Consider the following 25,035-nt stretch of genomic DNA (forward strand, 5'->3'; position numbering starts at 1 on the left):
TAGTCATAACAAGATGAGTCATGGCATGACTCTTTTTTTTATCATACCAGTGTAGATTGATACAGCCATTTCATATGAGGAGGGAATAGCATAATTAGCAATGAACCTGTGAAATGGATGGATGCACACATTTCTCTGTATTTAAAGGTAAGTGTGGTTTATGGTGTCGCATATAAAAACACAAAGGGCAAAACTGGGTTCAGTGTTCACGTGTTTGCTTTACAGTGCTGTGGAAAATTTCTGTAACATGATGTAAACGCAGCAAATCAATGTTACTTTGGTGTAAAGTTAGTTTAACGTTGTGTAATATAATTACTAACTACAGCTCGGCTTTTATTCTCTGTTCTGAGCAGATTGTTGATTTTAAAGATGTTGCATTGAAAATCAGATCATCCTTCATTTGAACACATTTCTTTCTTTTTGTTAATCCATATCTCTGGATTTATTCTTAGTTTGTGTTACATGAGTTTTGTCCTTTGACAGCTGAGGCATTTCTTAAAGATTGTGCTTTTTTCACACAGGAGAACAGGATTTTGCAACAAATGAGGCCATAATCTTGTTTAAATATTTAAATCTAGTTTTGGTTTAATTCAGATGGAACCGTTTAGAAATTACTCATGCACTCAAACAATAATCATATAACCCAATAAAATCAGTTTTTAGTCTGGCAACAAAGGTTTAGCATTAGAATGAACACATTTTTACATCATTCAACAAATGTTTGTCACTTCATTTTTTCATTATTTGATGGAAACTTTCTGATCAGGTCATCATGTAGTCATTTGATATTTGAATATTGTAAAGTTATGTTTACATGTAATGATTTGCTGTCAGATTGCACATAACTTTTCTACAGCCTAATAAGAAAATGCTTTATTGTATTCATTAATTCCTTCATTTTGATTGTTAAAATACTACCACTGCAGCTTAAAGGGAAAACACTGTCCCCCCAGTTTTTTTTGTTAAAAGAATTGTAGAGGATATCCACTTTGAATAAATCGGGCAGCTGATGATGAACTTACATTATAAACATGTCGAAGGGATCTTTTAATGGCCATGATGAATGATTACAGCAAGCAAAACCTTTTTCAATGTTCATATGGGCACCTAGTAAATTAAGACTTGTAAACAGTCGACAATAAGTATGATTAAGTGCAGTAAAGAGTTTTGTAGAGTACAACATTGTTTCTCCATGTTTGTCTGGGTCATTTATTTTTTTATTATATACACATTTCTTACATTATATGAATCAGTTTCATACAGGAACCCATGATGATCAAATTCTTGTAGGAAAACAGATTATATTAAGAAATAACAAACTAGATTTCTATGTTGAAGTGGCTTTTGCAGTGTGAATGAAAAACAGTCTTACGGTCTTATTTGGCAAGAACAAGCAGGGAAGAGAACAAGTTGGCTTCATGAATAAGAAGTAACCTTTCTTGAGTCTGCTGCACACTTGTTTATAAAACACAGACATGATATACATAGAAAACACTGCCAAAAAGTTAGCACTCAACACAGTGATCAGTGCCGTTACTATGAGGGAACAGAAGATTATGTAACAACGGAGGAAACGCACTCCTTTACAAACAAGTAAAAAAGCTAAAAGAGCAGTAGAGAACAAATGTTTGAGGCATAAAGTTTTCTGTATCACCCTAATATGTTTAAACTGAAATTTTTCTCTTACATGACAAGAAATCTGAAATTAAATGCAGTTTTCTTTCATAGTCTATGCCATAGACTCTATGGCATCAGCACACCAAAAAAAAAAGAAGACACTATCCTATTTTCTGTTAGATCCCCCAAATGGAAATGATCTGACTCTTTGGCAGGCACTTCTGTATTTGCTGAAGATAATCTCAGGATATCTGTAGATAGTCGGCTCTGAAAGAAAAAAACTAAACAAAAGTACTTCAAGCATCCCCGCGGTTCATTTCCTCGATGCTATGTGATCAGAGGTATATGAAAGTCTGCATTTTCAAAGAGGAGAGGCCTTTTGACTGGAGAGGGATCCTTTTCAGCCTTGTGTAGCAGTTTAAACAGTCCTGTTCCGATATTCATTGGAATCCCCATAATGATGCACTCAGACACACCTGAAACAGGATCAAAGGAAACGTTATGATCCACTTAAGTCACAAAGAGCGAAGTTCAATTTCATTACAGAGATCAAGCATCAATTTACCACAGACTGAGTCCTTCTGCCCAAAGTACGCAGCATCAAAGAGGTGATCAGCAGTTTTCTCGAAGGAGGCCAGCATGAGGACGCTCTCCTTCATTTTGGCTAAACCAAACCTGGTGATTCCAAGTATCTCCCCCTTTATGGACAGAAGACAGCATGTATTAAATAAATAAAGAAAATGATTTTTTTTTTTACTACAAAACACTGAGAACATATACAGTGAATTCACAAACTATTCAGACCTCTTCACTTTTTGTACAGGTTACTGCGTTTTTGGATAAAATTGCCATTTATACATATGAATCTACACTCAACCCATGATGACAAAGTGAAAAAATGTTTTTAGATTTTCTTTTACAAATTTATGAAAAAAAAAAAAAAAATCACATTTGCATATAAAAAAAATCTTTTTCATTACAGCTTATTGAGTGTGCAAAAATAGCAACTGTATCCATCAAAAATCAAGTCTATGACACAAAGTGTGCAAAAAGAAAGGGGACCTGAATACTTTTTGAATCCAATGTATGATGGGTTTTTTTTCTTCTTTTTTTTTTTCTCCATACCTTATAGGACATGAGATCTGCGAGAAGCATGACATGCCGCCGATCAATGCTCATTCCATGGTTCACCATAGTGTACTGAATCTCATTGATGATGGTCGATCTAGCAGCCTCAATACCCAGGGTCCTCTCAACCTGGAAAAACACACAGAGAAGTTTGTGAGCATCAAGCCCTGACCTGATTAAGTGTCTCTGCAGAGTTAGGTCACTTTAAAAGCATTTTTACTAATCATGGATTCACGTATAATCATTTAAAGTAGAGACTACATGGATACTGAGCCAGCAGCTACCATTCAGGAGTGACGCATTTTTAAAAAAGTAGGTCACATGCTGGAGTGATAGAAAATAGAAAAAAACGACAGTCAACTATGACATACATCCTGCTCAGGTGCTCCACACAGCAACAACAATAACTATCTGCCACCTTAATCTGTCTCTAAGGTCATTTATTTCCTTTGTAAGTAGGGTTGGTAATGGGTACCTTTCATATTTGACCCGGTACACGGTGTTCAGTATTGGTACTCAACGGTACTTCATATTGTACATACATATATATCAGTACTTTTCTCTAAATCTGTAATGCCTGAAGTATCAACCCAAAAAGTATGTGTGTGTGTGTGTGTGTGTGTGTGTGTGTGTGTGTGTGTATATATATACACATATACTTTTTATTCTATTTATCTAAGAGTAACTAATTAATAATATAATAAGTAGGCTGCTGCTTGAACCATTTCTCACTATTTTTGAATCTTTCAAGGCTATCAGTTCTGTCTCAAAACTCATGTGACAGATGTGGAGCAGATGCTGTGCCAAAAATAAGAATGCGTGTGGGGCTCTAAACCCAGAACTACAATGCCACCGGTTTTAAAACAGCCTTGGCTCGGACCTCGTAAGTATTGTTGGAAGTGGTTCTGCTTCCATTCACTCCGTGTGTTGCCATGACAGCTCTCAGGTTGTCGCCCTCCACCAGGAGTTTGTACTTGTTCTTGCCACTCTGTTCATCAATGTGAATAACAGCTCTGGAAACCTCTGGTATTCCTTGAACCACCACCTTTCAAGAGAGAAATGGGAAAAGAACAATAGTTAAGAAGAAACTGTTGTACAAAACAAAATTAAGGCCAGATTCACTGAACTGAGCAGCTGTTTTTCAGGTGTAGATAAGATGCATTCTGCCCCATATACATGCTGTGTATTCATCAAACAAACACTCCAGGGGCCCACTTCACAAAGCGATATGCAAGCGCTTCTTACATGCTGACTGCAAATGGTGTCAGTGTCCTAATTCACAGTCCTGCAGTCCTCTAGCGTGCTAACACATGGGTCACAAGTATGATGTTTCCTTTGATGAGTTAAAAGTTCCAAAATCGAAGCAAGAGGACATTTTCTCAAGTTGTAGCTATCCTGATGCAAATTTGGTCCAACAAGCCCCAGGCTGGAGTCGCAGTTTGCATGTCATTTGTGCAAGTGTCTGCAAAGTGTGCCTCTCTCCTAGTTGCCTCTGCATTTAAGGGAGGATTTAGCATATAATAGAGGAGCATGTAAACAGAGACTGAATTATGTATTTTGCTGGATTTACTAACATTATGCAATTTGAAGATGGTCAGTTTTGAGTGAAAACTTCACCGTCTCTGAAGACCATAAACAAATGTAGAAATGAACATGTAGAATATAGGATTGTATATAACGAAAAACGATTTTAAGAAACCAAAATAAAGCCACTAAGCTTTTATTATTGTAAATTTACAATATCTGATTGCTGTAACATGAAGAAAGAGGCTAATGGACATGGAGATTTTCAGAAAACTTGAATTTTACCATAAATTAAATTGTAAAATCCTTCATGCTGCGACTAAAATTTTAAGTGCATTTATGTGTTTGGGTGCATTTACCTCAGTATCAATATCCAGATCAGTATCATCTCTACCAGCTCTGCTCTGAACTGCTGAGTTCTTAGTTAACTTGGTCCTCAGTGTATTTACAGACAGTTTTTTTTAATAGCTCACCGACCAGATTCTCACCTTAGGAAGTTCTTCTTTTAAAGACTGCAGAACGTAGTACATGGAGCTTTTGTTGTTCTCTCGTGGAGACACACACACCACAGCCTCGCCATGAACAGCAATGTCTCCTGGTTTCACTCGCAGTTTAGACATGCAGATGGAGTAACGCACCGTTTCTGCATTTACCTGAAAGAAAAGAAAAAGAAATCAGAGACAAAAGTTTCAATTGTTATTCTTACCTTGCAAGCACACATCTATAATTTAGTACCGCTAGACCCAAAAGCAGTGAATTATGAGGGAAAGCTGTAGCTGCTGATGTTCAAGCAGTGGTGCAAAACCTTCACATATGATGCAATGATATGGAAGAACAAGGGCTGCGTGGCTTGATCAATGGTAAGACATTTTAACAGATAAAGGATGAGGGATGGGGATGCCTATTCGTGGTCCATTTGTAACCAAGGCAACAAAATCAAATAACTTCCCATTTCAAATGTTGTTTTATCCTCCTGCTTCCATCTCACCTCCACATGAGGTCCATCCTTTACATTAAAGCTAGAGATGAGTCATCAAGTAATGTCAGTTATGCAGCAATATTCATGTTAAGCTGCGAACATCATTTTAACACACCAAGTAAGGCTGTAGCAGCAAAGCTCCTGAGTGCATTGCATTTGAAAAAGGTGGGTTTTTATTGCTTTATGATGTACATGTTTTATTTATAAGAGGAGGAATTTATTATTGTCTCTTTCAAAATGTGCATCATGTAATTTTAAAGGGTCGTTCAGGGTCAATTATAACTCTGGTCTGACTTTTACAGTTCTGGCTATCTTTCCCATTGGTAATACTAACATTGTTAAAACAAGTTATTTGCTTATATTTGCTTTTAGTTACTGTGTCAGTAAAAATAAGTCAATTTTGTTACCTCCAGTCGCAGCAGCCGTATTCTCTCCAGTGACAGTTTCACCAGGATAAAACAATCATCTGGTAGGAACACCTCTTCTATGTATTCGGAAATCTACAGAGGACAACAAGAGATTTTGGCTTTATTACAGTTCAATACTTCAACTTGTTCATGTTCAACACCGCCTCTTTTGTACTGTTCTTCCAATATTTATTATACCTCCAGGCACTGATTCATTGAGAAAGGTAAAAAAAAAAAGGCAGGTGTGTAATGTATGGTGCAGGATGCTGTACTGTACCTCTCCCAGAAGAGTTTTCTCAATCCTCCCCTTCACCAGTCTGGCAAAGTCAGCGTCATCCTCCACATCCAAATGAGCAGTGATTATAGGGGTGCTGAGTAGAGAGTTTTATAGATTATTCAAAACAAATTAGGGATGGATCAATCACTGTGACATGTCTGTTAAATCCAGTAATTGATTTTAAGCCATGGACTCATGCAAGCATTAAACTTCAATGAAAAATTATTTTGCACTTTTGACCCGCACAATTCCCTACAAAAAGAAAAAAGTAATATCTGATGGCAAATGTCAAAGCTGAGAACTGCTTCCATTCAACTGAGGTGAGTGCTCATGAATCAGTTCTTTCAGCAATAATATCCACTGAATCCTCAGAGACATCAAGACTAAGACTGTAGCCCCTTTTGAAGGATGAAACAGCTTATTTTTCTCCTTTTTCCATATAACAGAGGGAACATAAAGACATCTTTGTGATTATATGTCATACCAGATCTTGACCTCACCTGATATTCTTGGAGGCATTGATGATCTCTTTTATGCGAGGCACACCAAGAGTGATATTCATGGACGCAACACCAGCAAAGTGGAAAGTTTTCAGGGTCATCTGAGTACCAGGCTCTCCAATACTTTGGGCACAAAGGGCCCCGACTGCAGAGCCCGGCTCCATCTGAGCTCTGTACGAGACAATGATAAATGATAAGAAACAGTCTCTGAGCTGACTCAGCTTCCATTAGTGTTCATCTGGAATAAAACAAATTAATCACTTGATATAAATCTGCTAGACCTATGACAAAATCAGTGAGAACAGTACAAAAGGACATCATGAGAGATCATTATTTAATAAGTTTTACTGATAAAAGGTACTTCTCTGACCCTGTTTCAGTTTATCAGTCTTACTGATATACATAGACAAACGAATAGAAGTAAAGAAAGAAAGAATACAGCATCAACTTAGTGGGACTCATATACTGAATACATGTTCATATAATTAGCAGTTCATTTGGGTTTTCTTCCATTTTTCTCTTGACTTTCTATTACCAGAAGCACATTTTTGCCTACATACAGTGCAAGAAAAATGTAGTTTATAATTAACTTCAATGACCAGTGTCTACTTGCAGCAGGAAAAACTACTTTTGGGTGGGTCGAGACATAAAATCTATGTGAAATTTGGATAAAACAAATCTGTTCCTTATAAAAAGCAACCACTTGGCTGGAAATGGGTAAACAATGAGCCTCAGAGTAAAACATGGCAGTAAGTCTTTTACCTCATGTACTTGTCTCTGCAGGTTTCAAGAAACTTCTCCAGCTGTTTGGGGGTTATGCGGTCCAGCTGATAGAGAACTTTTGGCTGCAATGCAAATTAGAGAAACAAGGAATTAAGTTTCAACTGACATATCTAAACCATTAGCATTTCTGCCTTTAGCGCATGAATCCAAGATGTGTCGTTTACCTCGCTGGTCCCGTTGTCGTTGATACCGTACTTGTCTCTCGTCTTCTTGATCCTTTCTGAGATGCTCTTAATAAACTTCTTTATCTCCTACAGTTGATGAGAAAGATTGTAACAATTTCAGGTGTTGACAATTTCAGAACAAAAAATGAAGTATGAGCAAACTGTATGCTGTTTGACACATGACAGACTGTCATGCAGGTGTTAGACTGTTAAAGTGCAGAATACAACCAGCTAGCAGCGCAGTCAGATGTCAGAGCATGAATTTAAGCACACTGACAAAGGCTGTATTATTGCAAAAGGGCAACACTGCCTGTATTACTACCTGAAGATTTAGAATTCATTATTCACTGGTCCACATCTCACTGACACACCATTCTCTGTTAAATTAAACCACAACCCAGCATGCTTGATCACTATACCTCCAGGTACTTCTCTGAGCCTGTTTCAGTTAACTCCTTCACAAACAGGGGGAGAGGGTCACAAGTATTACTGCCAGCACTCCAATTAACTGCACAAACTGTTTTTCACTTCATACGATGTCAGTCTTTTTCTGTCCTCTTATAATGACATACAAGTCAGTAGTTTCGAGACGAAGCATACTAATTTTTATGTTATGTTATCATTTGTCCACAAATGAAAAATGCTGTTTTGTAAATTAAAAAGTATTTTGACACAATGAAAAATAACCTTAATAGCATTATTAGCATATGGGCCGACAGTTGTAGCACTATAAGGATACTTTCAAAGCCTTAACAAAAGTTCTCATAGTTAATATAAATAAATATTTGTTCTGAAAAGCAAGTGGACATGCAGGCGTTTTGCCACAGCTTTGATATTTCAGATTAATTATGGTGCCCATCTGTGATATAACTGTGATGAGTGCAGGGGCAGCTGTTTCTGAATTTCACAAACAATCATCAAAAAAGTTAGGAGAGAAACATCAGTCTTCTTTTAAATTTCATAACAAGTTGAATCATCCACTTTTTTCATTGATGGTATGCCAGCACCTGTAAAGGTCAGTAAAGCAAAGTTAAATGGGTTCAATTAAATGGATAAGGCTGGCAAGACTCTTTATTATTGTTATCAAATCCAATGAAAATTTGAAACCAGATGGTCCTGCTAACTAAGAACTACTTATGTAGCCAAAGCCTGATACATCTTCTTCCTCTGCGCCTTTATTGTTGAACTGAACTAGCTAAAAGTTCCTGCTTCATGTTTATTCTGAGTCACTTCACTCATCGATACATGAGCAGTACTTAGCTAGCTAGACAGCTAAACAGATTGATTGAGAGTGTTTTCTGTGACCTTATCACCTGCTCTGCTGAATTGTTGATTGTCTGTATCCATCATTGTCTAAAAAAACCCTGTTGAAGCAGTCACCAGTTTAAAAAGTCCACTTATCTCTGTCAATATGTGTCGCATGTTTGTTATTGTGGTTCTGCACAAAAAACAGAGACAGACAATATAATACACACAGAGATGATAGGACTACTTCTTCCCTTCAGTACCCTGGGTCTGTCTTAAACTTAGCCCCATCAGTACATGATTTATTTACTTCCTGAATTCAGATACCTTTGGGGAAAATTGCAAGAACCTGTGTCGGCCTGTGGAAAACCAAGTATACACAAGAACATCATTTAATATTTAAATATGTAGCCATGTCAAAATCATGAAAAAAAAACTTTTTTGGGCTTTATCTAAGTATCTACAGACACCTTATATACACAGCATTGTCCTTTGATGAAGTTACCTCCAAGTAGCTGTCTCTGCAGCATAAGAAGTCAGTTCTCTTCATGATGGCATCTGCGGTGAGGACCAGCTCGTTTTGACTGAGTGCAGGCTCGTCTGGACACGCGTAGACCGCCTTGAGGAATGGAGAGGATCAAAAGCAGATAATTGGAGTCAGCGCGGCAGAAACACTCACTCACAGGTCAACAGTTCCTGATAGGTCCCTCACTCACGGGTTAACAGCTCCCGATCCTAATTGCACGTAAAACTACCTCATCCTCAACACAGAACAATAACGACTTATTTAGTACACAAACATTAATCTCATGATATTCATTCTGATCTCAGTTCACTGGCTGCTGCTTTTGTTAAAATATACTGTAATCGCTAAATTTCCCAGTACAATTATGAGTAATCAGACCTCTTGGTTGATAGATGGCTGTTGCCTTACGATTATCTGATGAATTATTGTCATGTTACTGTGTATAATTGTCACATCAATAAAAAATTGGCATGCAGCGGAGGGTTTTCCTGCAGAGCTCACTGTCTCTGAGACCAATCTTGTCTTACAAACATGCTTCTGCTATCAATTACAGCACTGGCTGTGGTAAACACAGGTGTTATTTTACATGGATAACAGACTGCTAATCACACTGCAATAACAACAACATACAGAAACACCTGGGGAATACAGTAAATCACTTCTTGATTAGAATAATTAAAGGCTTTTTTTTTAACACCTGTGTGACCTTTTCTGCTTAGTTACTGTACATAGATGAGGAGATGAATTAAAAAAAGAATCATTGTTTTACTGCTGTATTATTTATTACTGATATAAACAAACCTTGAACAGTGCCATAAATATTAATAACTTCAGCTTAGTTTGTTGGTCAGCAACTCCTGTAAACTGTAAAATCTTTGTTTTAAACTACTGATCAAATAGCTCAGCAAAGCAGACAACTTCCATGAAGAGAAGAGCTTACCTGGGCCTGACAGTTTACAGAGCCCACAAAAAAGACCTAAGTGTAAATCTATACGCCCAGTTCAGAAGTGGGAGTGATGTTACCATAACGCTAGCTACCCTACACATCAGGCATGCTAAGCACTATACTAACTAGCTATGTTATCCCACATGTCTGAAACAGACAAAACTACAGAATAATGCTGGGCAATATATTGATATTATATTGCTATTGTAATATGAGAAAAGAAATCATCTTAGATTTTGGATATCGTAATATTGTGACATCAATTATTCATCATGCAATGAATTCCCGGATATGTCATCACATGGAAGTATAGGAATAAAACACTTTTCACTGTTTCTCTTTACTAGCTATTAAGTATATTTTTCTCAGCAGACTATTATTTCTAGCAGGCAAAAGGTTTCTCACAGTGGGAGTTTATTCATACTGATTTATTCTCCCAGAGGACTGTCATATATAAATATGTTATACATACTTAAAAAGGTTAGGCTACACTGAGTCAATGTTAGAAGACAGTGTGGCTCAGTTTTTTCCATGAACGAAAGGCTGATGACACATCTATCCTTTCTATTTACCGAACATTTGGAGATGGGGAACTTTTTGGAACTGATTAGATAACACTAAGATGACACCTTAAAGTAAAAATATTAGATGAAGAATCACAACATATTCATTGTTGACATAAACAGCGCATTCATCTGTACACTTGGCCAAAAACCATTATTACCTCACTGGAGAAAAGCTAATTGCTATGGATGACTTAAACATCCTCTGAAGCAACAATTTGAAGTTTTTTTCCCTAACAACTCTTCCAGCCTAATCAACAGCTGGGAGGATGTATTTTTTTTTTAATCCATCCAGGTTTGTCTGGCAAACCTGCATATGGAAATGAGCTTCCTCTTCCTTTTAAACAAAATAAATCTGGGAAGTGAACCAATGAAGCTCTGGTTACCTCTCCAGATTCTTTTTCTTTTATTGAGAGAGAAAAGACAAAACATTAAAGTACCAAGTGCTACGCAGTTTGTGGTGCAAATTTAGTGTCCATGAAAGTGGAGATAGTGACATAAAAGACCAAACACATACATACATGCATGCAAGTATGTATGGCTGTGTATGCAGGGAGGAAGGGATGTGTTTCTTTGCATGAGTAAAAGGGCTGAATGAAAAACAACATAAAAACCTAAATGAACTCACCCGGATATTGTCTAAGACTCTCTTAAACTCCAGCGGCTCATCCTTTCCCTCCATCGCAGCAGGGTCCAGACCATCTCCACCATAAATAAACTGAATGATGTCACCTGTGGAGCTCCGTACTGTCAGGTCGTACTGTGAGCACAAATCCTCCAAGGACTTTACCAGACGTCTCTGTCCAAATCACAAACACAAATAATATTATTGGTGACATAATGGTATTCAACAGTGAGTGTTGAACCATTTTAAACAAAGGAGTGAGGTACAAGTGTATAAAAGTAATCCCTGACACCAAACTCATTGAATCACTTACTTAAAGAGTTCACACAATGCTGATTCATCATTTACCTGTATTTCACAATATACCAGAGTTTTTAATCTGGTGTTGGGTTTGATATACCTGCAGTAAAATTAATCATTTTGCAGGGGTCGTGTGATTCTCAAAAAGAAAAAAAAAGGTTATCTGAATCAGTCTTGGCATCTGGGAACTTGTGATGGTCAGTTTCCACCATTTGTCATTATTTCATTATTTTATAGTTGAACCAATTAATGAAATACTTGAAAAACTAATTTATAACTAAAAAATCATTAATTGCAGTCCGTCTCATCTTATTTGACATGGACACTTCCCTGCAAATAAACATGCAATTTCATTCAGCCATGTGCTATCAGCCTAGCAGCAGGTGTGAACTGATCCTCAGGCATTACCTGCATGTATCCAGTCTCTGCAGTTTTCACAGCAGTGTCCACCAGACCCTCACGACCAGCCATGGTGTGAAAGAAGAACTCTGTGGGTGTCAGGCCAGAATAGAAGCTGTCGGCCACAAAGCCTTTAGCAGCAGGCAGCTGTAGAAAAATTGTTGTTAAGCCATTAAGAAGGTTTTCTATGCTAGAAATGTCTGTGTGCAGAAAATATGACTATGTTACTGATTTTATCCAGTTTCAATCTGTCTGGAATCCACCAAAACTTTCTGAATACTAAATAAGATGCAGATTTAGGGCCCCATCTTGTAGTCGGCGCACAGCGGATGGCGGGGCTAACCCCGGCGCAGTTGTCATTTACTCGACCTGCACCCACGTTGTCTAAATAACAAATGTACTTGCACCAGTCTGTGTGCCTATGGGTGTGTTGGTCTCAAAATGAGGTGTGGTCAGGCACATTGGTGGCATGTTGCTATTTTGAGGCAGAGGAAAGCGATTGCGCTACTGACCAAAAAAAAAAAACAGTTCTAAAGTCACTGGCACATATGTTACTGTTATTTAAGGGGTGCATCATGAAGAGTCCAATATATTGGATATTAAAGGATTAATGAGGGGACTTAAGTCTGACCCTTTTAGACCATGCGCCTGGCGCAGTGACCATTTTTCCGCCATTAAAATAGCAAAAGTGGATTTGGACCCGCCCCAAAGGCACTTCACGCCATGTGCTATAGATTGTTAAAAATAGGGCCCTTTATATTAAGAGAACCCATTGAAAATAATGAATCAGTGCATTTAAAAGACAACCACATTAACATATAACATCTCAGAATACTAATAATTGAATAAAAATAGGAAGTATTTGACATGTAGTAAGTTATTTACATTAACAAGAGATCAAATAAGAGGAATTCATTTAAAATTGAACCCAAGTATATCACAACCTACAACTCCTTTGAGGTGTCATTTATAATATTTATAATTATATTTTGAGGAATATATTCTACAAATAAACTGGATCTTACTTTTGAGTGCTTTTCAAAGTGAGGCAGGGAGCGATTTTCAAAACCGTCAGGTACTCGAGACCCACTTATGGCCTGCTGGCCCACACAGGCGATCATCTGAGAGATGTTAATGAAGGATCCTGTGTGTATACAGAGGAAACAGAGGAAACAGATGAAAAGGTGAGAGCTGAGCCTTTACTATTTTCAGTTCCACGTATGTAAGGAATTGTATATTTCCTATAATTTCCTATGATTCCATCTCTTTTTTCCTTTGAAGATTTTTTGGGCCGTTAAGCCCGTAAAGACAGTGATAGTAGAGTCAGACAGGAAACAGGAGAGAGAGAGAGAAGGGAATGAAAACAACAAAGGTCCATCCATTGTGATTATATGGTATGTGTTTTAACCACAGGGCTGCAAGGATGACTTATATTGAACATTTTTATGTTTTTGACTATTCAGACATAACAAGTCACCTTGGGCTCTAGGGAGTTTTGATGGGCATATTTCACTGTTTGCGAACACTTTGTAGAATTAATTGAAACTAATTAATCAAGAATGAATTAATAATTACATTCAGCTGAAGTTTTGTTTAGAGTGAAAACTGAAAACAGAGAGCCCTACTTCAGATAATGATGATCAAAGGCTGGCCTTTAGGTTAATGTTATACACTCCATTGAGTTGCATGGTTTGTCAAAGTAGTTGAAGCACTAGCTATGTTATGTGTTATTGTGGGGACCTGAACACCTGACTAAATGACAGAAGATTTTTTCATATTGCTTTTATTATCAGTTGCCTTTTTATCCTAGCAGCTGCTGATGACCCTTTCTTCGTGATACCTTCTTAACTATTGTTCTTTCTGTGTAAGCAGGTTCTGACTGACTTTTCATACCATTATTTTTCTGGAGCAACACATTTCATTATAACACAGGTGACAATAACCTCTTACTTGTGTTAGTATATTGCTGTCAGAGATACAATTATAATCCCAAAATGACAGTTTCAACTTTTGCTTCCAAAAAAAGATGATCTTGACATAATAACTTTGCATCATTCAAAACAATATATTATATTCAAGAATATATGGAACCAAATTCAGATTTCATTATTAGTAAGTTTCCTGTCCAGCTCGCTTACCTTTGGAGCCACAAAGAGCCATAATCAATGGGCTGTTGCTCTTGTCCAGCTCCCTGAGGCAGGCACTGCCAGCTCGGTCTCTGATGACTGACAGTTCTCTCAAGATTAGCGCCTATTGACAAAAAACACAGAAAATAAAATCTTGCATGCTGAAACATAGCAAACACATGTAGTCGGCGAAGGTCAAACGACAATTGAAGAGAACACTGTGTTCTTGCAGTCTTTTGAAATAGCTCTGCTAATTGTTTTACAAGTCATTCAGTCCACATCCACTCCAACAAGTGCGCAAAAAACTTTTTTGAGTTGTATTCTGTAGCAAATGCCACATTATTGCTTTTGCACAATCAAGCCAACTGCACTTTCACTGAGTGTGAAAACAATGGTGTGTGGTTGTCAATCAAAATATCTCTACAAAGTAAATATCTAGGTATAGCCTTTTATTATTAGCATGGCGGTTGGTCTGTTACGAATAAATGATCCCATTTCATGTTGATGTGTGACCTTGATCTCCTAAGGCCATCATTATTATCATCATATATAATGTAGCCTGGGATAAGTTACAAGTAGTGGTCCGTTTGAACAGTAGACGTGCAGCTGCTGTAAATAAATCAATGTGCATATAAAAAAAACTGATGCAGAAAACAGGGAACATTTCTTGTAACTTCAAACAAATGAATGTATTATGCAGCATGCATGTACGATGGTCTTCATGTGACAGCTCTTTATACTGTTATGATCTTTTCCTCCTTCAGTTAAGGCCGGTCATGTGGGAATCCCTCCTGACGACGTGTTTCTCTGGGGGGGATTCAGGACCCCAGCCTGTGTTCACGCCCTAGTCAGTGTGTGCAAAATAATGTGAATTCATCTGAGGCACTAATTTAAAAGTTTCCTTGATACATGACTTTTGGTTAATGTTAAACTACGAAGCACTCTTGCCTTGATGACATCATCCAGTCTAAAAATATGAGAAATGAAGTGTAAAACCCCCCGAAAAACCGTGATATGAACCGACCCGTGGATTTTGTGAACCGTCCCACCCCTACAGTCCTCCCATTCCCATCCACTGCCCTTTTCTGCTTGTTGATCAACACGATGCCCGGTTGGTTGGCCATCACCAGTTTGTCAATCTGGATCAGGAAGTCCCACAGGATCTTAGCTTGGTCATTCTCAACCACCTATTGAACGTATTGTGGAATATTTGTGTTTGGTAAGACTAAATTTTGAGATATTTCCAAGTTGCAAAATCAACTTGTCCATGCCCTCTGGTGAACTAAATATGTGACGGTGACACACGTTTATGAATCACCTATAACTAAGAAAGAGGAAGCTGGTCCTTCAGCCAGTCTTCTGTTATTAGCACCACAGCTCTGCTCAGCTACTGCTGGAAGGAAATCAGGAAACTCACTGACTAATTAATTTCAACTTATTTTCAAGATCATTTAGCTTAGACTCTTCTGAATTTGCGATGGATGTCAGTCAGTCACACCACCAATGAGTCACCCCTGGTGTGAATTTACAGGACTTGTTATAGGAAGGTGTCGGTTTAAAATAAAGATATGAAAAGAAAGAGCTTATATCTGGTGTGATATACATGTGGCCGGTGAGGATCCAGGTGATGCATGGAAAGTCTCATGTGTGTTAATGTTTTTCATGTGTGAATATATTCTGTCATTCTCACCTCCAAGGTCTCCTCTGCTGTGCAGCCGGGCTGCTGCTGCAGTTTGCCCGTTTGCAGAGCTTCAATGTATTCGTCACACTTCTCATAACCGTCATCCAGCAGGTCCTGTTTGGCCTTCAGTAGACCCTGACCAGGTGTCACATCCCCAATGCCAATGGAAAAGCCCCTGTTGGCTGAAAGTTGGGTGTAAAAAAAAAAAGAAGTTACATACATATCGCTATAGATTAACACATTTGTAGAATTGTTTACTATTGAACAAGGACTTAAAATGACCTAATGTGTACTAAAATACTAGAGTGTCAGAATTTTCTGAGCCAATTTCTGCTGACAATGACATATCTAAATGTTCAGAGCAGTGCAAGACACACAGTAAGTTGTTAAAGCCCAACAGATCACCTACACAGATACACTGGAGCGAGTCGTGCAAGGCGGGACATGGCATTGGCAGCCTCCAGCTGTCCCCAGTCTCTCAGCAAGATGTAGAAGATGTTGTTCTTGGACCCAGATCCCAAGGTGCTCTTGTCCATGCTACCACACATCAGCTCACTATTGTGGATCACCACGACTGGGAATATGACAAGAGAATGTGAGAAGAATTGACGCCATCATGTCCCAGAACAGAAACACAGCCAAGGTGAATAAAACACAGCCTGGAATTTGCCTTGAGACACTCTTTGAGAGAGGTGGTGAAGGCGAAAGAGCATTTAGCTACAGTTTAAATAATCACTATACATTTATATTCTTAAAACTGACTAAGAAAAGCATAAAAAGATTTTTATTTCTTCTTTATATTTTTCTGCTGCTGCACCACAACAAGATAACTAAGTTTATGACTGAATCCAATAAAATCTTTTCATTTTGTGTGTAGGGATGGGGGAAATAAAAAATCGATTCTTTGATGGATCCCAATGTGGATGTGGAAGATTCTGTATCAATTCGATTTCTTAAATGTTAGTTAATATGATCGTGTTAACAGAACAAAAAAGACGGAACTCAGGTGCAAGGGCAGTGCAGCACCCGGACAGCCTAAAGTTATCTTGTAATTCATCTTCATAAAAAGGCAGCAGTTGCAACCGTGTCTTGATTTAATGACCAAATAATAACCTTTGTAGGATGAAAGAGATGTACATTTTTGAAAAACTTTCTATGCCACCATCAGGTTAACATTAATAGATCAGAGCAGCGAATTCCAGCAGTAACAAATGAGACTGTCTGACCAACATACACTGCAGCATTAAATTACTTAAACTAACTATGAGGTAAAGAAAATGACTCATTCTGTTTCACCTTAACAACCCTGCACTTGCTCAGCATCTTGGACAGTGATGACTTTCCTGGCATTAAGAGTGCAGCAGAGAGGTTGCTCTCCACTGCTGGAGACATTAATGACACAGCCGAGCAGTCCGCCTCATGCTGTTATACTCATACAGGCAGGAGACCATAAGATGCTTTCAAACTAATTAATTCATTGATTAATACAGTTAACGTCAAGATAAAATAAAAAGGATGCAGACTAGTTATGTTTAATATTGCATTTCAGTGGATTAAGGAAATCAGCGAATGGTTTGGCACACAGTATACAGGCGCAAGAGACAGAAAAAATCAGTTTTGAATCGATTGCGAATCAATTCAGACATTTTTACAAAAGAAACTCACATGAGTCATTGTGACAGAGATCCTCTCCCTTTCCACAGTACTGTTTGCCCTTGGTCCGCAGATTTGCCTTGACTGGACATTCCTTACTTGGCTTCAGAATGAGGCTGAATATCTGTTTGCCTGTCCAGAGAGCCATGGGCTGATGGATAAACAGTAAAATATTAGTAGCAGGTCACAAATATACAGTTATGTAACAAGCTTATACCAGACTGTAGTACCTTTATTATAGCTGGGTGGGGGAGACAGATTCTGATTTTTTCATCTTTGCCTACAAGGATTGATGCCACTATTTGACAGGCCTTTGATCTGTCAAAGAAGGTGTCCTTCAGGGTCAAGAGGTAGCCCGCTAGAAGAAATATGCTAGAAAGTTAATGGAAATGAAATACAGTGGCTTTTTCAAATATAGATGAAGAGCTCCCCCATCAGGTGGAAGATGAAGTCATTTGTGAACATTTTATTGTACCCATCACTGAGCTTTCCTCTACATTATACATCATACATGCTTTTCAATGAATATGTGTGAGCAGGAAATGACAGTTTTTATCAATAATAAACACATCTTTGTTACGGTCACTCAAAGCTCAAGGAGTCTTACATCATACAAAAACAGAACACTACAATTGGTTGCCACGTACTACTGCACTGACCTGTCAGAAAGTCCTGAATAGCAGCAATCAGAGGCTCGCCATTTCTCGGAGTTACAAGATTAGCTTTTGTCTGGTAGAAAAGATAATGGTTAGTGTGAAAATGCTATCAATTTCCAATAAACAATTTATTTCCCACTGATAGCTTTTCATTGTTGAATGTCTGGATAGCCGTGTGTGTGTGTGTGTATATTGTATGGACCTTTTGTATTGTGATAATACATACCCCCATCAGGACCAGTGCTTCAGCTTTGGCTTCTTCAGTCTGAGGTAAATGGAGATTCATTTCATCACCGTCAAAATCAGCGTTGTAGGGGGTGCACACACACTCGTTGAAGCGAAACGTCCTGTGTGGTTTGACTCTGGCCTGTGAAAAACCAATGTCATAGATTTAGGAGCAACTAAACGTCCAACATGAATAACAATAACACAACTTTAAACTTGAGAAGTGTTCCAGTGCATTCACGGGTTGAGAACAGTTTATTCAACCCCTGAAATATTAACGGGGACAGATGAAAGCATTTTGATATTATGTATTTTGTTTCAATCTGTCACGGATTTCCATATGACACCTCTGCCTGTTTTAAATAAAACAGATATTTGCTGTTGTTCAATATGTTATTGAAGATATCATGAAATTATCATAAAAGGGCACACCGATTTTACTTTTTCTTTCATTTCTTCAGTTTTTCAGCCCTATTAGAAACCTCTTCACATCTTTCCTGTTCAACAAAGCAGTGACTTTGCACTCCGCACTGAGCTTGAAAATTGCTTTTTCAAACAAACTGTGAAGGGTTCATTACAAGCAATAATGAGATGTGAAGCAACTAAAGAAAACATGCAAAAACAAAACTAATTTGCTGTAATAACATATTGTAAACAACGTTGTTTAACTAAATTCATATGCAGATGTTGTTCCTGTGTTGATACGCACCCCAAAATACAGCAAAGACATTTCTGTGCTGCATAAAATTACAATCTTTAACATTGTTTGGTTAAATTTACTTTGCATATAAGACTGTATATTTTAAAGACATATGATATGACAGATATATGAAAAAATAAAACTTACAATGTGGGCCATGATGCTGAGTTTGTGCAGAGAAGGTTGTCGATTGAATAGGACAATATCTCCGTCTATCAGGTGCCTCTCTACCACATCACCAAACCTCAGCTCCTGAGCAATCTTCTCACGGTTTCCGTATTTTAAAAACCTGACAGAAAGACAGGATAGATTTGTTTTTGATGGTGACCCACACATCAGGTAAGCACTCCTACTCACACTTTTAATTTTCTGTAGAAGCAACCAAGCTTCACCTTTTCATCTGTGTGTGACGATTCTGGATAAAGTTGGCACCAGGGTGAACTTCAGGGCCATTGCGCACAAGTTTCCTCATTAGCTCGAGATTGGCTTTGTTGACCTAGAACATGGGACCGTATATTAGATAGAGTATCTTCAGTAGCAATGGAAGTAGTTAAGTATTTGTTGTAGCTACTGAGCGATGCTTACCCTCTCTGGGTATGTCAGGATTTTGGCAACATGCACAGGGACGGCCACCTCATCGATCCTCAAATTTGGGTCAGGAGAAATGACAGTTCTGCCTGAGAAGTCCACTCTTTTCCCTGAGAGGTTTCCTCTGAATCGACCTGAGTAACCACAGGAGATCAGTGTGCCATTCAAACTGTAGTATGTTTTAGTCTCTAAGTTCTACAAACAAAGTACAAAATGAAAAACTGCCAAGCATGAAATGTTTCTAAAATATTCTTTTCAAAAATGTTCCATACACATGTGGTCAAGCCCTAATACAGTGTATGACTGAGTGAGTATGAAATTAGCATGTCAATCTATTAAAATTAGATTTTTATTTTTATTTTACACAGACAAAACAAACATTAGTATACTGACAAAATCACAATATCTCAGGTTTAAATATACACTTTACCTTGCTTGCCCTTGAGTCTCTGCACAAAGCCTCTTGTCCATTTCTTAGGTGCCATGTTGAGGGGGATGCCAGAGAGCTCGCTGTTGATGTAAAGGGCACACTGAAGCTGGAGGAAGTCCCAGTCCTCCATGATCATCTGGGTCTTAGCCCCAGTCATGCGATGCTGGATGACAAAATAGTCTGTTAATGTAGGCTGTCTTCACTAAATTTCTGATAACTGCTTTCAATAAATGTTAGAGTGGTTACTAAATGTTTAAGAGCTGGCTTAAAACTTTATTTTTAAGCCTATAGTTAGGGCCTTGGACCAGCCGATTGATGATGGTGCTACAGGCCTAGACTGCTGGAGATCTTCCCATGATGCTCTGAGCTCCTCTCTCCTCCTCTCCCTCTCCATCTGTACGTATTTGTGTCCCATTAATGCATGTAACTAACTCTGCATCTTTATTCTTCTCTCTTCTGCAGTTTTGTGTTTTCTCATCTCTCGACTCCTGTTGCTTCCTGCAGGATCTGTGATTGCAAGCCACCCATTGCCACCATGATGCTACTCAACACCCACTGCTTTAATTATTATTGTTACTATACATCTCTATGTGGAACTTGCATTACGCTATGTTCTCTTTCCTCCTGCTCTCTCTATCTCTCTTTCTCTCTCAACCCAACTGGTCAAGGCAGATGGCCGCCCACCCAGAGCTCAGTTCTGCTCAAGATTTCTTCCCATTACAGGAGTTTTTCCTTGCCAGTGTTGCCAAGTGCTTGCTCATGGGGAAATGTTGCATCCCTTTAGTAATATTGCTCTAATACTGCTCTATTTGAAAAGTGTCCTGAGATAGTAACTTCTGTTTTGACCTATATAAATAAAACTGACTTGACTTATTCTTTAACTGATTCATAACTCAGCTCATTATTTCATTATTTAATTAACAACTGTCTAATAATAACTCAGTGTAGTGTTTGGGCGCCACTTCAGAAACCAAGCACTCTAAATGAGCCAGTTTGAAGTTATAGGGAGGAGTATCATCATTTTTAGGATGATACAGGATCCAGAATTTGACCTCTAGCTGTATTGTTAAGAAGCTATATGCTTGGAAAATGTGATTTACTTTAAATTATGTTGTTTTCAATTGCTTAAGCCATCAAATCAGTCACTTATGGACGACTGGCTCATTACAGCTAATCTCATTGGCTCATCGACCACTGTGAACAGAACATTTGTGTAGCTAATAAATACTGAATTTTACTGACCTCACACTAGGTCCTGCAGATGCCCAGCTACTTTGTACTGGATAGTAGATGATAAACACCAACCTTTTTGATTACATCGTTGAGGAAGATTATTTCTGTAAGCTTCATGGTGAGGTCATCCTCGTTGGTGCCTGACTTCAGGTCGCTGACCACAGAGGGCCGAATGCAGACAGGAGGCACCAGGAGGCGGGTGAGGATGAGGTCCGCAGGTTTCCCTGCCTCAGGGTTCATCAGCAGCAGGGTGATGTCTTCTTGGGGAATCCTCTTGAAGAGGTTCAGCACCACCAAAGGGTTCAGGTTTTCCTGGAGAGGAATTGATAATGAACCGTCCGTGAGGATAAATATCATTTGAAAATCACATTTATGTTAATAATATATATAGAACCATGTGAAAGAGTGTGCGCAGTTCACCTGCGCCCGTGTTAGCAGAGGCTCCACCACTTTGTTGTGTTCCACGGCAGTATCAAAGGACTGCAGGAATTCTGACACAAAAGGATCCACAACCTTCTTGGTTGTTTTATACTTCTCATGGATAATTTTAAGCAGGCCACACTTTTTCACTGGTCCTAAAGATGAAGAGACAAAAGGCTCAGTTTTTCCCAAATGTCATATAGCACAAAAATCAAATATCAGTATTGCAAATCTGTTCACCGTTAAAAGCCGAACAATGCAGACAGATTGTCCTTTTCCGGCATTTATCAGAGATCTTCTTCTTCAACCCACGCTTCTGGAGATAGGCCAGGTTGGGCCGTTTCAACATATCTATGAACTGCAGTTTCTCCTCTTTCGTCAGCATTATACTAGAACATGTCTTGCAAATCATCTGGAAACAGGACAAAGTACCATGTCAAAATGAGGATAGATAATCAATGTCTTGCACAAATACTGGTTTTTGGTAAAATTACAGAGTATAATCTTAGTGTTATATATATAAATCTATATAAAAAAACAAATATAACTTTAAGAATTTTAGGTTCAAATGATGAAAAGAAATCTTGATTACTTTATTTTGTTGGTGACTTTTACATTTATTCACCATAATTCCACCTGTTCAAATGTTGATACTCTAGTGTAACCTAAAGGGGAAAATATTTATGCTTACTTACTCCAGATGGAGGTATCTAGTTCATATGAACTTCAGCAGTATTATTGTCTCTTCTGACAGAGTGTATCATGAGCATTATGACTAAAGGTAGGTTTACCTACAGATAATGCTGATCATATGCTAATGTAAACAACCAGGTATGAATCTCCAAGTGATGACTATTATAAAATATGTACCATCTAATTTTTTAATGATCTATCCTTTAAACCATGCGTTTTTTTGCAAGATCTGTTATTCCATATGCACTGTTAATAATCACATTAGACAGTGAACTTGCCTGTAAGATTCCTATGATGGCTTTGAAATAGCCGACATGAAAACATGGCAGCTCCAGATCCAGGTAGCCGTAATGTCCTAAACAATCAGCCAGATTCTTCCCACATGTCAAACACGGTCTGTCTTTCTCACTGGTACCCTGCAGGACATGAGATGAAAGCGGTGAAATACATATAGCTACGAACAGTGGTGGTATAGGTGTTGTACAGGTAAAATTATTAAAGTGGTCCCCCAGATGTAATCTATCCCTATGGAGACATGTCCATGTGAGTTTAATTATGATGATGTCTTACTCGTCATATTAACTACATTACTTGTGTATACAGATACTGTACAGAAACAATTAAACCTTTTGAGTCAAAACATCAATACATTACCCCAAAAGGCAAAAGTAAAAGACTGCAGCTATCACACTGTGCACACTTACATGGACTCCAACGTGGTCTATATTATATACTACATACTGTAGCCTGTGCCAAGTATCCTTTTTTAACAAACAAGCAAAAAGAAGAAACATAAACATGAATAGGCTGCAGTAATTGGATGTAATGTACAAAAACCATGAATGTGTTTAAGGCATACCATACGGTGGTCCAACACTCCATAGGGCAGTGGAGTGTGATTCATGTCCTGGCTGTAAAGGTTCTTACTGACCACCTGGATGTGGGCCTGCTGACGCATCTGCTCAGCAGATTTCATCCCAAAGCAGATGTGGCTTCTGTGGATTAGAATGAGAAGTTAAGCAAAGACATGCAGGGGGGTTCATATCTCAAAGTGATAACAACAGACTATTGTTAGCTTTTCTACGTCTGCAGGACTGATCACTGGTCAGGGCAATCAAACCAATTACTTGGGGTATACACATACAGTGGGGTCCAAAAGTCTGAGACCACTTGCCCATTCAAAATTATTTGAAATTGGTCACAGACTTTTGGACCACACTGTATACATTTTGCCACACTTATCCACAAACTTGCAACGTGATAATCTATAATGAGGAGTAGGGATTAATAAAAGTGTACACTATCGTTTAACGTCACCGAGCTAATTGAGCTGATCGATGTTCGTAAAGTTAAGTTCATATGGCGATAAAATAAACAATACTAGATAAAACGTTACATTTATGACTGTGTTTGCAACAAATGTCTCTTTACTCATGTCAATTTACAACTTAATCTTGATACCTCTGAATTGTTAGCTGCCTAACATTTTAGTAGGACAACGGTGTCCTTCAGCAATGTATAATATTAACATACTAACGCTAAACAACTTGTCAATATTTGCCACACTGCAAACATACATAAAAACTGGCTAACCGGCGAGCTAACTAATGCTAGCTAGCAGCACTGCCCAGTCTTGTTGCAACGTTACTCACATTTTCCTGGCCACATCTGTCTCTCTGAACTGCTCCTTCACCATTTTGGTAGCGGCTCTTTACAAAATAATACGACTGATGTATCTGTTATTTTGTCTTCATCGCAGAAGACTAATGTTAGGTTTAAAGTGTAACCAGCATGCTGTCACTTTCCCATGTTGATAGCGTGTGCTGTGCTGCCTTCAGGGTTCATCCGTAATCTAGCGCTCTTACTCATGAGAAGTCACAAGGTTGACAAAATGGGACTTTACTAAGCGAGGTTCAATAAGAGTCGTGTGATGTCTCACCCGACGATGTTTTACCACTTTGGTTAGTATAATATATACAAAATAACATATGTATATGCACTTAAAGTACACCGGTGGCGAAAATAAAACATATGCAAACTTGACACTGAAGCACAAATGATATTTTTTTCATTTTATTTGTCTTGTATATCTGTGCTGTTGGCAGTTCCGTTAGGTAGGACCCCAACGTATCCTGAAAATGGTTATTAGCCCATGAAAGTCTGTATTTTTAATCAAGTTGTTGGAATAACTGAGTTTACAAGAAGCAGGGAACACAGCACAAGCCTTTGCACAACAACAGCAAAAGAGAGAAGAAATGAGAATATGAGCACAATCATGAAGTGAGTGCTGACACCTAACGGATAAAATTAGTACTGTATGTCCAAAGAGGTTTGGCTGGTACATTGAAATGACTGCATTTAGAAAGAGATATCAGTTATGTGTATAGTATAACTGAAATATTTTATCTGTAAAAACAGATGTAGGAGTTGACAAGATCCAGGGCTAAGCTCAGAACGACCAGAGCAGGACAATTTTTAACATGTGCAGAATTTAATTTCACTACATGTTATGACTACTGCAAACATTAGTAGTGATTTACTTTGGTCCTTATAGACAATCTTCCAAAAACTTAACATACATACATAACAATAAAGAATTAGATCAAAAGTAAAGCCAAAAATATTACATTTATATTACATTTAATAT

The 25,035-nt window shown here is 38.2% G+C and overlaps 1 protein-coding gene across 1 annotated transcript; it reads right to left on the reverse strand.

The window, feature by feature from the left end:
* Positions 1 to 1,260: 1,260 nt before the first annotated feature.
* polr3a (polymerase (RNA) III (DNA directed) polypeptide A) lies at positions 1,261 to 24,127 on the reverse strand. Its single transcript, XM_053340895.1, has 31 exons — positions 24,041 to 24,127; positions 23,248 to 23,383; positions 22,667 to 22,804; positions 21,936 to 22,107; positions 21,696 to 21,850; positions 21,348 to 21,587; positions 20,043 to 20,205; positions 19,610 to 19,746; positions 19,417 to 19,520; positions 19,172 to 19,313; positions 18,326 to 18,466; positions 18,103 to 18,172; positions 17,674 to 17,801; positions 17,456 to 17,594; positions 16,200 to 16,364; positions 15,800 to 15,972; positions 14,122 to 14,233; positions 13,009 to 13,127; positions 11,993 to 12,130; positions 11,288 to 11,458; positions 9,130 to 9,243; positions 7,380 to 7,466; positions 7,195 to 7,277; positions 6,433 to 6,603; positions 5,933 to 6,026; positions 5,656 to 5,748; positions 4,758 to 4,922; positions 3,626 to 3,790; positions 2,743 to 2,874; positions 2,183 to 2,315; positions 1,261 to 2,093 (listed from the first exon to the last, which is right to left on the reverse strand). The coding sequence occupies exons 1-31, from the start codon at positions 24,082 to 24,084 to the stop codon at positions 1,945 to 1,947; spliced, it is 4,173 nt and encodes a 1,390-aa protein (XP_053196870.1). The 5' UTR covers positions 24,085 to 24,127; the 3' UTR covers positions 1,261 to 1,944.
* Between the last annotated feature and the right edge of the window lie 908 nt (positions 24,128 to 25,035).

The sequence above is a fragment of the Scomber japonicus genome, chromosome 20 (genome assembly GCF_027409825.1).
Source record: "Scomber japonicus isolate fScoJap1 chromosome 20, fScoJap1.pri, whole genome shotgun sequence".
Lineage (NCBI taxonomy): Eukaryota > Metazoa > Chordata > Actinopteri > Scombriformes > Scombridae > Scomber > Scomber japonicus.